At 53.2% G+C, this 15525-nt stretch overlaps 1 protein-coding gene across 1 annotated transcript in view; it reads left to right on the plus strand.

Moving 5' to 3' along the window:
• Positions 1-15525, plus strand: part of ATP6V1B1 (ATPase H+ transporting V1 subunit B1) — an 80876-nt gene that overhangs the window by 22009 nt on the left and 43342 nt on the right. Inside the window, exon 2 of the mRNA XM_054030940.1 lies at positions 9323-9378. Within this exon, the coding sequence (XP_053886915.1) occupies positions 9323-9378 (56 nt within the window). The remainder of the gene's footprint in view (positions 1-9322; positions 9379-15525) is intronic.

Here is a 15525-nt window from a genome sequence, read left to right on the forward strand (position 1 = left end):
GTGCTGCATCCTGGGCTGCCGCGGGGCTCCACAGATCGAAATTTGGTCCACAGCTTTGCTCTAGCTGGGGCTTGATCCATGAATTGCTTTGAAGATTAAGACAAAAGGCTTCAGCTGGCATTGGGTGCCGACTGGGAGCCAGCGACGGGACTTGAAAACTGGCCTGATGTTCTCATGATGTCCTGAGCTACGGTGAAGGTGGGAAGCTACATTCGTGCACACCAGCGATGGGGGGCAGGTAGGTACATAGGCAGAGGAGGCCGGAGATGCAAGGGGAACAAAAGCAAACCTTGTGGCAATGGAACATGCATGTGGAGAAGCTGGCTGGGCAGCTACTGAGCCAGCAAGAGAACATGTCTGAGCAATCGGAAGTGGGAACTGGTGTATAATGCTCTGATGATCTCTAGTGGCTGTAGGCTTGGAAAGGGAATGCGGCTGCCAGCCGTGGGCAGAGTGTCCCTGCCCCAGTGGAAGAGTAGCTACTTTCAGGTAACAGCTGCTGGCAGGAGTGGACTCTTCCCAAGTCCTCGTATACCTCCGCTGGAAGGAGATGCCCAGTCCAGCGGCTGCCCGGGAGCCAATGAGTTTCCTGAATGGGGTCACGGCGGCGAGTTTGCGCCAGATGGCTAGGAGCCGGGGCCGCTTTTATAGAAAGGAAAGGACTGAACCGGCCGGCGGCTCCATCGACTACTGTATCGTGTGGGTGGTTTCTAAACAACGGGCTGGCTAGAAAAGGCGAGGAGAGAAGAAAAGGCCCCAACAAAACCTCCCAGGGGAAGGGAAGCAGACGGAGCAGCAAAGGATATTTGTGAAAAAGTGGGGAGTGAAATAATAGGAAGAATAGTCACTTTGGGAATAAAAGAGACAAAGGAGGGGAGACCAGTGACTGGGGGAAGCAGCCCCCGCAACCCCCTCTCTCCCCCCAGGCTGCAGAATGGGAGGCCGGTTTGCTGGGCAGAATTGTGAGGTAATTGGGTACCAGAGAGTTGGCTAATTGTAAAAATGGAAGGAATTAAGGGAATATGAGCATCTCCCTCGACAAGGGTGTGCGGGAGTGTGGGCTGGAGCTATCGACAGCGAGCGGGGAGGTAGCCGTTGGCTATGGGGTAGCAAGAAAGAGGGTGGGAGTCCAGGGAGATTGGCTGAAGATGCTAGCTATGTACTCAGAAGATCAGGGTTTGCTTGCTAATTCTTCCACAAACTTGCTGTGTGACCTGGGGCAAGTCAATACATCTCTTATTGTCGGAGGTCTCCATCCCCCAAAGGCAGCTACATCGAATCCCTTTGTCTTGTCTATAGACTGCAAACACCGAAGGGCACGGCCTGTCTCTTACCGGGCAGATGTCGTTTCTAGGTGCCTCTATAATATAAAGTCAGGCCTGGAACTGCTTTATCTGGAGCACAATTCCCACTGACTTCCGCGGAAATTGTACGTACTCGCAGCTGACAGAAGTGAAGTCCCTGCGTTCAGCTCCTGGCCTTGCCTCTAATGCCTTCCGTGATCGCGGGCAAGGCAGAGAGCCTGTCATGCGGACCATGATATTTAACGACCCCACAGAGGTGTTGCGAGGATCAGTCAGCTCGCAGAGTGCTTGGAAGACAAAAAGCGTTAACAACTATTCATGTTTTTTCAAACGTCTTTATAAACTGGATGACATTGCACCTTATGCTGGGACTGGGTCAGATTCCCCAGCGGAGTGGAATCGAACCAGGCCAGTACTTGGAGGGGAGATTCCCACCCCCCCGTCCCAGGAAAAACCTAAATGCTGCAAGAAATCTTCCGAAGCATTTTGCAGTGTTGTTGTAGCCATGTTGGTCCCAGGATATGACAGAAACAAGGCAGGAGCTTCTGTTGGCGTAAGCCTGAAGAGGAGCTCTGTGTAGCTTCTTTGGGGCCGATAAAAGATATTCCATCACCCACCTTGTCTCTGACACGAAATCATATAAGAACATAAGCATGGCCCAACTGGGTCAGACCAATGGTCCATCTAGCCCCACAATCCTTCACTCTCAGTCAGTCCTGAGAATGCCCCTGTGTGCTGCTAGCTGCCGGAGATGTTATCTGTAGGAGGAGATGTCAAATCAAGATGATGAGTGCTTATAGTCGTTACAAACCCGCTGCTCCTTTCCGCGAAGGCCAGCCCCATCTGTCCGTCTGTGTGTCACTAAGGCACCTGTCACCATGACACATAAGCACTGTGGAGAGTGAATTTAAGTACAGAACAGGCACATGAGAGGCTGCCGCAGAGCAGATCTCCATTGTCAATGAGCATCAAAGCCTGGGGAGGGCAGGATGAAGATTGAGAGGGCAGCTCTGTCTCCATCGCCCCATTAGATCCCTTGCTCCTTTGCAGCACCTGAGAAGCCAATAAACTCCAGGAATAAGGGAAATACGAAAGAAAGTGCTTTAAGATCCTTGACTAGAAGGAGCAAAGATTTAAAAATTTTATTAAGATGATGTTAAAAAAAAAAAGTGAATGGTACAGAGTTTAAGCATAAAAATTTCTGGTTATCAGGGAATAACATACAGATTATCGAGGGTGCAAAGTTTGGTTTAAGATCGGGTGGCATGAGGAATACATCATCTGTGATATCCCCGATTGGGGGTAAAAGGTTGATGGGTCAAAGTGCAGACATTGAGATATGAGGGTATGAAGTTCATAGAGTGGCTATGTTCAGGTGTGGAGTATAATGAGTGGATATGATGATGAGGATGGATTGACCCTCATTTGGTGAGCTTTAATGTTCAGGGAGTTTATGGTTCCAGTTCATATAATCCAACGGAGAAAGCATTACTATAAGGTGTACCATGGTGAGTATAGGAATAGTATCAAAATATGCAACCCATGCTCTGGTGTCCCTAAGCCTCTGACTGCCAGGTGCTGGGACTGGATAACAGGGCATAGATCACTTGATAGTTCATTCCCTCTGGGGCACCTGGCATTGGCCACTGTTGGAAGACAGGATACTGGGCAAGATGGGCCGTTGGTCTGACCCAGTCTGGCCGTTCTTATGGAGATGGAGATGTATGGGGATGGAGGAACTGATAGACAATTAGATGGGGGTGTAGGGGGATAGACAGGAGGGTGGTTATGAAACATGCCTTTGCACACCTGAAAAAGTCAAACCACCTGTACAGAAAACGTGAGAGCAGAAAATACACTATTGTCATTGCTCAGGCGTTCTCTGTCCCTTCTGGGAAGAGCATGGCAGGATCCCAGCTCTGCCAGCCAGGCACTTCAGGATCTTTCCCTCATTTGATGCAAATAATAACATAATGAAAACAATAGAAACCAGACACTGATGCCAAGCCAAGTTCTACTCAACTGCTGCCCTGGATTTCCTTCTGGGAAGAAGGCCTGGAACCTCTAGGACACATCCAAGTGGCTCAAAGGTCAAGTGGTCATAATATCACCCAACATGAACCACATCTTGAAGGTAACACCTGGAAAGAGGGTCGTGTCGCCCAGACCTCAGCTCGTTCCCAAGTAGAGTCACCCAAAGGGGCATGAGAGGACAGAGCCAGTGAAAACGATGGACAGAAAACACCCTGGGACTGATCAGTCTGGGTTTGAGATCTGGCGGGGAAAGGGAAAGTGGCAGCTCAGACAGTTGTGGGGGAGGGACAGGCTGGAGGAAAGAGCCGAGTCCTGCGCGTACTCACCTGGGTATCCTGCTTGCCGTGGAGACGATAAATGCTGGGGCATGAGCCCAGGTCGGGGGACTGGAGCAGAGCTGCCAGAGCAAGCACCCGTTTTAAAAGAGGTGTTACCAGAATGGCCAACCCCTCCATCTAGTCAGCTGGTCTGTCTCGGAGAACAGAGGAAGGCATAAGCCCTCCTGGTGCAACAGGAAATGAAGGCCTGATCCCCATTGGAAAGACTCCCATTGACCTAGGCATGGTTTGGATGGGGCCCTTGTCTACAGACCCCAGCTGAGGATCAGTTCTGTCCCCACGCATGAGGTGTGCGTTGGCCCTTGTCACCCGTATCCTCCGGAGTGTCATTGCACGGGCTGTGCATGTCAACAGAGCGTCCTATTCCACTCTGGAGCTGGGATTCAAAGTGGATCTTTGTAGGTACCAGATCTACTCCCTACCCAGTCCCCTGGAGCCTGGTGGGTTTGTATCTAGTGGAATTCACCAGCATCGCCAGTCATCCAAGCAGCCCAGTGGGTGGGTTTCAAATGGGGCAATGTAGAGATGTATGAACTCAGCAGTTCCGCTGAGCTCAGAAGTTAGGGCAAATGCGTCTCAAGGACGATTACCCTGGTGCTTCTGGATGGGAGCCAACCTCCTACAAGGAGCAGTGTTGTGTCTTTTGCTCTTTACACAGCACTACCAATAACGCCAGCATGGTGGGGTCCAGATAGCCATGTTTGCTGCATTACACCACGGGGAAGGCTTAGCTACGTAGACACAATGCAGTTCTGGCTGCTTTCTAAAATGTGGAAGGCAGTGAGAGCCAGTAGAGGGCTCGCAAGCTATTTAAAGGCACCCTGCCCTATTCGTATACACTGCAACAGGAGACCAAACTAGAGGAGAAAATGGTTTGATGTGATAAGGCAGGGAAGGGAGCACCGGAGTACGTGGGCCATTGAGCTGTTGTGGTACGGCAGAAGGTCGGATAGCCGAGCACGTGGTCAGACTGAATCTGGCAAACCAATATTCCTGTCATGGTGGACACTGGTTTGCCTGCCACCTGCAGGGCTGCCAGCGATGCCACCTGCGCAGGTAACCAGCTTCTGAAAACTGCATCATTCCAGGCTGAGGTCAAAGTGTGCACGTTCCCGGCCAGCGAGATCATGTTTCCCAGTATGGAGGCATGTAGTGGGGCGGCTGCCCCACTCCAGTAGAACAAGGGTTAAAAGCAGCCCCGGCGAGGGCTGCGGCTGGGAAAAGCAGTGAGAGCAACTGAGGGAGTAGCTGGCCACAGGTGTGGCCGGCTCAATCAGGGCCCAGCTGGTCCTGATAAGGGGGTTGGAGGGCCAGGAGCTGAGGAGAGTCTCACTCTAGCCCTGGAGTGGGAAGGGCCAGGCTGCCTGGGAGCACAGGGTACCTGAAGTGGAGCAGTGCTGGGGGAAGGGCAAGGGGAACTGGGGAGCTCCAGCCTGGTAAAACCCCAGGCTGAGGCCTTGTTGAAGGCCTACGAAGGTACTGGGGCTTCAGAGGTGCAGCCCGGGGTTAGGGAGAGGCAGCTGGTCCAACCCCCTTGCCGATGATGAGTGGCCGTTACAGACGGCGTCTGCCCCAGGGAGCGGGGCTAGATGGTGACTGGCAGTAGCCACTGAGGCAAGGTGGGTTTAGAAGGTTGGGGGTTCCCCTGGGAGGGGAGACCCAGAGCATGGGGACTGCTGTGGGGGCAGCACCCTTAGGGTAAAGGGGCACTGGGGTCCAGGAGGGACACAGGGCCTGAGGCAGGTGAGCCGCTGACCAGCAGAGGGTGCTCCGGAGCTGGAGTTGAGCTAATTCCCAAGACGACCAGCAGGAGGTGCCATGCCGGTGAGTCCGTGGTCTGCTACAAGGCAGCAATCATACAGGGCCAAGGTCTAAATAGATGACCCTTGTCAGGCAGCCAAAACCTTGACAGCCTCTGGATTCCTGCTGGCCTGCAACCAAAGGGGTGTATGTGTGTGTGTGTGTGTGCAGGGAGGCGGTGTAAGGTAATGTTTGTAAGGCTCTTCGAGACCCTAACATGGAAGGCAGAGAAGAGCCCAGTGGTGCATGGGGTAGATTACTCAGGGGCACCACTCTATGGGAATGTTACTTTAGCACCTAGAGGCTCCAATATGCTAGGTACTGTACGTAGTAAGAGACAGTCCTTGCCCTGAAGCTCTTGCAGCCTGAACAGACAAGGTGGGAGAAAGGAAGGATTATTATCCCCATTTTACAGATGAGGAAACTGAGGCACAGCATGATCTAGTGACTTGCCCGAGGTCACACAGGAAGTCTGTGGTAGAGACACAAATGGAATCATTAGAACGTTCAAACTACAGAGGGAACCAAGGCACCAAATTCAGCTTCAGAGCCAACCTCCCTCCCAATCCAGGTGTGTCTGGATCAGGGGATCTGTCCTGGCCCGTTGCATTAGAGAGGCCAGGTGCAAAGATAGGATCGGGACCTGAACTTTCCCAGGGCTCTGGAGTGACAGTCTGGGGCCATCTCCAGCCAAAACCTTGGGAAACTTGTGATTTCTTCAGTCCTTTGGGCAGAGCTGCATCCAGAGCTTTGGGTTCAAAAGAACCTGAGATTCCCAGGGAAGCTCCGAGACTTTAAACCCCTGGGAAACAAAACTGGGGCAAAGGCCTTGCAGAGAACCACTGACCTCCTTGCAGCCTGTCTATCAACCTCCAGATGGGCCCCCATTGCAAACTCCGGACCCAGATTTCAACTGCTGGGCTAGGTTTGGGGCTCTTTTTTTAGATGCTCACCTGGGCTCTGCACTACGCTCGTTTGAAATGGTGGGTCTGCTCTGTATAAATGGCAGTGCACGGCTGGGTGCTGATTGTCTCAGTGAAGCCAGATCACATGTGTTTCATTTACAAGTAGAAAGATGGATTGTTTTCTAACAGCTGGCCCTGCAGCCTTCCCCGTGGCCGGGCTGCACAGACCTCTTCCTAGCATGCTGACCAGTATTCTCATGGCTCACATGTAGTCCTCCTTCTGTCTGCAGCCATCTGTTGGCTCTTGTCTTATACTTAGCCTGTTAGCTCGTGGGAGCAGGGACCATCTTTTTGTTCTGGGTTTGTACAGCACCTAGCGCAGTAGGGTCCTGGGTCATGACTAAGGCTCCAGGCACCGTGATAATACAAATAATAATGTTTGGTTTCCTTCTAACGGCCAGACCCACAAGCTGCCCCCTGGGATCTGAAATTCAAGCTGGTGTCATTCCATCTCCCAGATTGCCGCCAGGAATAAAGATTCCACAGGCTAAACTCCGCCCCTCCGTCCTGTGCAGCCTCATTGTCTTCCTGCCACCACCTGTGGACCTCCCCTTGCTGTTATGGGGTTGCCCAGGCGTGGGTGCTGGGTACACAGCCCTGCTGGTGATGCACAAGTCTGGCTCCCTCTGTCTTTAACCGAGTTAGCTCCAGCAGGAGGAAGGAGCAGCCAAAGCGGATCTGACTTCGCTGAGCCCAGAGAGCGGCTGAGTAAGAAGGTGCCATTTCTTTCTGAGAGCGCGAGCCGCTTTTCACAGCTTCCGACAAAACCACAGTGACATTTCTGAAGTGCTAAACTAACTTGTCGCCCAGTCACTCCACTGTCACGGTGTATGATGTCACCAGAGCCCCGCCATGGGACTACAGCCGGGCAGCTGGCTGGGGGGCGGGGCCGTGTGCCCTCGTTAATTACACTCCAAGCGGCATGGGGGAGAGGCTGATGTACGTTTCGCCTTCGCTTCTCTTCCAGCAGCATTTGCGAGTTCAATGCCTGGATATTTGGTTGCAGCCGGGGTTGGTTTGGCCAGTGGGGGGAGGAAACAGCCCCCTTTTGGGTGAAGGGGTCTGAAATCTGGCAAATAGCAAGGTAGGGGGTCCCATCCCTCCCTCCACATCCCCCCCACACACACCTTTGCCGAGGGGCAGCCTGGGCCCGGGGCTCCCAGATGTGCAAGCCCATTGCAAGGCCTATTGGGCAGGTTATGACCTTTACAGAAATGGTGGCTATATATGTCAGGACTAATGGACTTGACGCTGCGAGAGGGGGGCAGGGGAGCGAGCGCATTCAGGAAGAGATCAGCACAAGTGCGGCTCTCGTTGCCGGAGGAATGTCTGAGTCTGGTGGCTGGGCGCACGGAGCTAGGGAAGGGGATGGGCGCACCCTGCAGTTCTTTGCTGAAGGAGCTCTCTGGAGCTAGCTTTAGTTCGCTGGGGAAAAGGGGAGCGTAGTCCAGCGTAACAGACCCAACATGGGGATTTGAAAAGGAAAGCCGCCATCTCTCCTGTAACAAAACCCTGCTCACCTAGCAACGTCACAGGTGTCACTAAACCGCACACCGCAGCCACCTGACTCTTCATGGTGGGAACGGGGATAAATCTCCCTGCTCCAAAAGCCTGGCCCCTGCATGCTTGAGCTAAAGGAGAACCTCCTCTGGCAGTGCAGAGCGTATGACACACAGCTGGCCACTTCTGATTCCATCCAGTAGAGGGCAGTTTGCCATCTCTCTCTCTCTCTCACCCACACACACATGTCTGGTCCCTACACATGTCATGGACCAGCCTTTTCACAGTGTGCTGGATGCTGAGTTCGGGGCACCTCCGTGGGCCGTGTGCAGAAATATAATTCCAGGTCTTAGAACCCAAGCCCGGCTTTAGGATTTAGCCGTGAAGCCAGTCATGGGGTTACACAGTCAGACAACTAAATAAGAGAATGGTTCCCCTCTTACTTGAACTTCAATGACATCTCAAGGAAGGGGGCACCCCCAGAAATGGTTCAGGTGGTACGTATGCCCCTCCCACTGCGGTTCAGGGAGGAGACCGGCAGCCGCCTCGCTGCAGTCGGGACTCTGGCTCAGACCCTTCGGCCCATGCAGTGCTAAAGAATCCCTCTACTCCGTCTTGGGGATGGGGGTGCCAGCTGCACTGACTGCAGGAGGCCCCTGTGGCCAGCTCTAAGGCTGCAGAGATCCAGCGATCAGCCGTGCCCCAGACAATATCAACCATCTAGAGAAGATAGTTCAAGAGCTTTTATTTGCATACCACAAAGACCAGGAGGCATTCAGTGAAATTGAAAGTTGGTAGATTCAAAATTGATGAAAGGAAATATTTTTTCACACAATGTGTAAGTTGCCTGTGGAACTCATTGCCACTGGATGCAGTTAAGGCTTAGGAGCTAGACAACCAGACTAGCCAGAATGTTTTCATAGGTAACACTCACACCGATTTTGGAAGGGATACAAACCCTTGTATTTAAGGGTTTTAACTAATCTCTAATTTACATTATCAGCTCTTTGAGGGACAGAGACTGTCTTTTTCTTCTGTGTTTGTACAGCGCCTAGCGCAGTGCGGTCCCAGCCCATGACTGGAGCTGCTAGGCACTACCACAATGTAAATACTATTCATAGGAAGTAGGCGAGACCTTAATAGGGGGCAGATTATCCCCTTGCTGCCTGCTGTCGGGTTCTTACACCATGCTTCTGGTGCTGGCGACTGGACCAGTGACCCAAGATTCAATCGACTCTGGCAGTTCCGAAGATTTGCAGCTTTGACCTTTCGATAGACTGGCTGCTGCCTTGATGTCCCTGGGGCTGTCCCTGTCTTGCCTGATCCTGGGAACCAGCCCTATTCCGAGTCCGTTTCTAATGCTGTGCTCTTTGCTCTGCAGCGTACCGGACGGTGTGCGGGGTCAACGGGCCGCTGGTGGTGCTGGACAACGTGAAGGTAACAGAAATGCATTCCCTGGTGCTTTAGCCTATGTCAAACGACTGGGCAGCATGTCGCTGCGTCAGCCTTATGCTTTCTCCCCACATTCTGCTTTGGGCTCTCCCTCTCGCTCACACACAGCCCTCTCCCCTTGGCCCCCGCCTCTCCCATGAGTGGCCCCGTTTTCTCCGTTTGGTCCCTCCTTAGTGGTACCGTAGGAATAGCATTGCTGTGCCGGCACATTGTGCCAAGTCCTGTGCTTTCACTTTAGCTACATGCACACTTAACGCTCCGGGCTTGTTGTCTTCTCTCGGCTGAGGGGAGGAGAGAGTTTTCGGGGAGATCTGTTGGGTACAAACCTGCAGGATCCTAAGGGGCTTAGGGTCTGCCCATCAGGTAGTCCACCCCCAGGAGTTCATGTCCAAGCTGAGCTTGACTTAACCTTATCTTCTCCTGAGGCAAATGCACTTGGAGGTGGTGGAATCTCCTTCCTTAGAGGTTTTTAAGGCCCGGTTTGACAAAGCCCTGGCTGGGATGATTTAGTGGGGGATTGGTCCTGCTTTGAGCAGGGGGTGGGACTAGATACCTCCTGAAGGCCCTTCCAACCCTGAGATTCTATGACACGAGTCTAAGCCGGGGGGCGGGAGATGTATTCGAGTTACCCAGGGGGAGGCATCTCTCTGTGCCATGCCAGTAAGGCCCTGAACTGGCCCATCTTGGAATGACTGAAACCCCCAGCCCAGGGCTCGGGGGCAGAGAGAGGCACCCACAAGCCGAACCCCTTTCCCCCTGGGTTTCCCCGGCCCCTAAGCCACCCAAACTCCACACACACACCCCGCTCGGGGGCTGGGGTGGGAGGACGGGGCTGGCTTTAGCTCTGCTGAGCCCTGATGCCTTCTCTCCCGGCCGCCACAGGATAGGAGCCATTCGCTGCCGCAAGACACGGCGCCCACCCAGCCGCGGCCTCGCACGGAGCCCCCAGACCTCGGCCGGGGAGAGGTTTCCGATCTTGTTTCGGGGGGGTGGAGGCTGCCACTGAGCTCAGCGGGATCAGGATCGGGCATTTCCCCTCCAATGCAAAGCGGGAGGGAAGCTGCCTCCAGGCAGTCCAGTGGGGCCCCTGGACTGCTTCTCCTAATGACCCTGCCAGAACCAACGGGGCGAGGGCCCATTCAAGGGGCCCCCGGGGCCTGGCATGGTGAGCCTCCCACTTTAGCTTCTCCGGCTGGCCGAGGAGGGCCAGCAGCACAATCACCTGGAGCAGGGGGGTTGCCCCCAGTGCGGGGAGCAGTGAGTGCACAAGAATGAACCTGACCCCCTTGGGCCCCCAGCAGAGGGCCAGGCTGCTGCCGGCTGAGTGTGGGGGAGAAGGGGCTGGTTCCCCCCATGTCATCTCCCCCAGCCTCCCCTCACAGAAGCAGGTGTCTCCCCTGGGCGTAAAGGGCCCTAAGAGGGGTCTGATTTGAGCTGCGTTCAGCGAGCAAGGGGGAGCCAAGGTGGCTTGTAGCAGGTCTGCAGCTCCTTGATTTCCCCCTTTCCAGCTGCTGGGAGTCGCCGGAGCACAGAGACGCTCAGCCCATGTCCCCCTTCCCGCAGCCGCGCCCCCTACACCTGGGGCTGCCCGGGGGGTACGGCGCAGACAGAGGTGCTGTGCTGGTTCTTTGCCACTAGTGATTCCAGGGGCGGCTCCCATGCAGCCGGATCCACTGGGTTGCTGGTCTTTCTGCCCCAGGGGAGTGGGCCATAGCAGAAGGAAGGATCGAGGCTAAGGTGCACGGCAGTGGGAGTCAGGCCATGTGTGTAGGAGTGGGAAGGGGACTCCGATTCTGATCTACATCTGGACTGGGCAGCTGGGCTGGGCCCAGGGAGGAGGGGTGAGGTTAGCTGGATTCTCCTTCTTTGCAGCAGAAGCAGGATTATCTGTCTCACTTCAGGTAGTGATGCCTTTCCTCCCCTCCCCCCCGGTCAAGCCCACAGATGACAGCTGGGTGGCACAGGTGTTGCTACTGGCAGAAGGATGGGGGAAAGCACAACTGTATGGTGGATTAAGGCCGAGGCATTACAAGCCTGTACCAAGGGTGCCAGCTCCTGGAGTCAGGTGAACCATGGGTGCAAAGGAAAGCTTGAAAATATGACCTAAGAGTAACCAATGCAGCAACTTTATCCGCCTGAGTCTGCTGAGAGCCTGCACCAATAGCTCTGAGAAGAGGGAATTGCCCTATACATCTCAAGGGGGTGTTAACCCCAAGACCCACTGTTCAGCCCAGCAGTGGAGCCTGCAGGCAGCACAGTGGGCCTGGGGCACTCACCCAAACACTTACACCCCTTACTGCTGGGATAAGTCCTGGGCAGGCACCCTGCTACCTCTGCTCCTGTTCCTCTGAGGGTGGGTGGTGTGGAAGGGAATGAACCCAGCTGCTGTCCCTGATGCTCCTGGGGGGAAAGCGCGGCTCTCTGGGAAGGGGTGGGCCTCCCTGCCACCACCACTTTAAGAGGGGAGCAGAGACACTGGAGTCCTTGTGTCATGCCCAGGGTCCCCGAGTGGCTGAATCAGACCCTGCCCAGGTGCAGTGAGGGGAGGAGGAGAGCAGGGCATCTCTCAGGGCCTGGCGTGGCCTGCAGCTCCCTTATTCCCAGAGATGACATGGGAGAGAGAGAGGGGCCTTGGTCCTCCAAGGTTTTTAGATGCCAAATTCCCACGGGGTGGAGGTGCCTACATGCCTTGGAGGACGTGGGCCTGAGATCCCGAGGGAGCTTCTGGGGAAGGCAGCTGCAGGGCGCGGGAGGTGGTGGATCTTGCAACTGGAGCCCATTTGGTGCGGACGGATCAAGGGAAGCAACATGGGGAGCCCTGCAGTGCCTCCCCCCAACAGCTGATTTGTAGTATGGGATGCCCAGAAGCACCTGCTGCAGGTGGGCTGTAACCAGAGAGGTGGGAGCCTGCATGGAGGAGGGATCTACGTGGGCCCTGGGTCTGAATTAACACTCATCAAGGGGAGGAGAGACGGCCTGTCCTGGCACGGCCAAAGCCCCTGTTGGGCCGGGCCGAGAACAAGGGAGCGGGACCAGTCCTTTCGGAGCCCTCCCTGGATTCTGTCCCCTGCCCTTCTTGACACATGCTGCCTGCTAAGAGCTCTCCCTGCTGGCTGGATGACGTGATGCAGCCATGCTGTAAAGTAACCATGGTCTGTGGCACAGACACATGCAAAATCACGCTTAGTTTGTGTTTGGCCAAATCCTATGCTAAGCAAATGGTGGGGTGTGGGTGGGTGTTGGCAGACAGCTAAAAGGTGACACATTTTATAAGTGCTTATGTACAAATGCTAGAAGTCTATATACTAAGATGGAGGAACTCGAGTGCCTGGTATTAAATGAAACTATGGATATAACAGGCATCACAGAAACTTGGTGGAATGCTATCAGTGGGACACCTGATATATTTTATACCCTGGTATAAAATATATCAGGAGGACAGAACAGGTCGTGCTGGTGGGGGAGTAGCGCTGTATGTGAAAGAAAACATAGAGTCAAATGTAGTACAAATTTTAAATGAACCAAACTGTACCATAAAATCTCAATGGATAGAAATGTAGTGCTTGAATAATAAGAATATAGCAGTAGGGATATACTACCGACCGCCTGACCAGGATGGTGACAGTGACTGTGAAATGCTCAGGGAGATTAGAGGCTATAAAAATAGAAAATTCAATAGTAATGGGGGATTTCAACTATCCCCATATTGACTGGGTACATGTCACCTCAAGATGGGATGCAGAGATAAAGTTTCTTGACACCATAAATGTCCTTGGAGCAGCTGGTCCTGGAACCCACAAGGGGAGAGGCAATTCTTGATTTAGTCCTAAGTGGCACACAGGATCAGGTTCACAAGGTGAATATACCTGAACTGTTTGATAATAGCAGCCATGATATAATTACATTTAACATCCTGGAGGGGAGGACACCAAAAAAGCCCACCACAGTAGCTTTTAATTTCAGAAAGGGGAACTACAGAAAAATGAGGAGGTTAGTTAAACAGAAATTAAAAGGTACAATGCCAAAAGTGAAATCCCTGCAAGCTGAATGGAAACTTTTTAAAAACACTATAATAGAGGCTCAAATTAAAGATACCCCAAATTAAAAAACATAGTAAAAGGACCAAAAAACTGCCACCATGGCTAAACAACAAAGTAAAAGAAGCAGTGAGAGGCAAAAAGGCATCCTTTAAGAATTAGAAGTTATATCGTACAGAGGAAAATAGAAAGGAGTATAAACTCTGGCAAGTGAAAGGTAAAAATATAATTAGGCAGGCCAAAAAAGAACAAAGTAACAGCAAAAAAAATTAAATGTTAAGTACATCAGAAGCAGGAACCCTGCCAAACAATCACTGGACGATCGAGATGCTAAAGGAGCACTCAAGGACGATAAGGCTATTGGGGAGAAACTAAATGAATTCTTTGCATCAGTCTTCACAATTGAGGATGTGAGGGAGATTCCCAAACCTGACCATTCTTTTTTGGTGCTAAAGCTGAAGAACTGTCCCGGATTGAGGTGTCATTAGAGGAGAACCTGGAACAAATTGACAAACTAAACAGTAATAAGTCACCAGGACCAGATGGGATTCACCCGAGGGTTCTGAAGGAACTCAAATGTGAAATTGCAGAACTACTAACTGTGGTATGTAACCCATCATTTAAATCAGCTTCTGTACCTGATGACTGGAGGATAGCTAATGTGACACCAATTTTTAAAAAAGGCTCCAGAGCTGACCCTGGCAATTACAGGCCGGTAAGCGTCACATCAGTACCAGGAAAACTAGCTGAAACTATAGTAAAGAAGAGAATGATCAGGCACACAGATGAACATGATTCGTTGGGGAATCTTTGGGGGAGTCAACAAACGTGTACAAGGGTGATCCGATGGATATAGCGTACTCAGATTTTCAGTAAACCTTTAACAAGGGTCCTCACCCAAGGCTCTTAAGCAAAGTAAGGAGGCATGGGTTAAGAGGGAAGGCTCTTTCATAGAAGATTAGGGCTGGAAGAGACCTCAGGAAGTCATCTAGTCCAGTGGTTTTCAAACTTTTTTTCTGGCGACCCAGTTGAAGAAAATTGTTGATGCCCATGACCCAACGGAGCTGGCGATGAGGGGTTTCAGGTGTGGGAGGGGGCTCTGGGCTGGGGGTGCAGGCTCTGGGATGGGGCTGGGGATGAGGAGTTTAGGGTGCAGGAAGGGGCTCTGGGTTTGGGAGCGGGCTCAAGGCTGGGGCAGGGGATTGGGACATGGTGTTGGGGCACAGACCTCGGGCGGCTCCCGGGTCTGCAGCACAGCGGGGGTGTTAAGGCAGGCTTCCTGCCTGTCCTGGCACCATGGATTGCGCTGTGCCCCAGAAGCGGCCAGCAGCAGGCCGGGCTCCTAGGCAGAGGTGTGGAAGTGGCTCCGCGCGACTCTCACCTGCAGACACCTCCCCCCCAGCGAAGCCGGTGCTCGGAGCAGGGGCAGCGCACGGAGCGCCATGCCCTCTCCTTCCCCCGCCTAGGAGCCGGACCTGCTGCTGGCCACTTCTGGGGCATGGCACGGTGTCAGAACAGGTAGGGACTAGCCTGCCTTAGCTGGGCACCGCCGCCAGGACTTTTAACGGCTCGGGACTTTTAACGGCAGTGCTGACCAGAGCTGCCATGACCCAGTGCCTGACTGTACCCAGTACTGGGTCGCGACCCGCAGTTTGATAACCACTGATCTAGTCCAACCCCCTGCTCAAAGCAGGACCAACCCCAACTAAATCATCCCAGCCAGGGCTTTGTCAAGCCGGGCCTTAAAAACCTCTAAGGAAGGAGATTCCACCACCTCCTTAGGGAACCCATTCCAGTGCTTCACCATCCTCCTAGTGAAATAGTGTTTCCTAATATCCAACCTAGACCTCCCCCACTGCAACTTGAGACCATTACTCCTTGTTCTGTCATCTGCCACCACTGAGAACAGTCTAGATCCATCCTCTTTGGAACCTCACTTCAGGTAGTTGAAAGCAGCTATCAAATCCCCCCTCATTCTTCTCTTCTGGAGACTAAACAATCCCAGTTCCCTCAGCCTGTCCTTGTAAGTCATGTGCCCCAGCCCCCTGATCATTTTCGTTGCCCTCTGCTGGACTCTCTCCAATTTGTCCACATC

The sequence above is a fragment of the Malaclemys terrapin genome, chromosome 5 (genome assembly GCF_027887155.1).
Source record: "Malaclemys terrapin pileata isolate rMalTer1 chromosome 5, rMalTer1.hap1, whole genome shotgun sequence".
Classification (NCBI taxonomy): domain Eukaryota; kingdom Metazoa; phylum Chordata; order Testudines; family Emydidae; genus Malaclemys; species Malaclemys terrapin.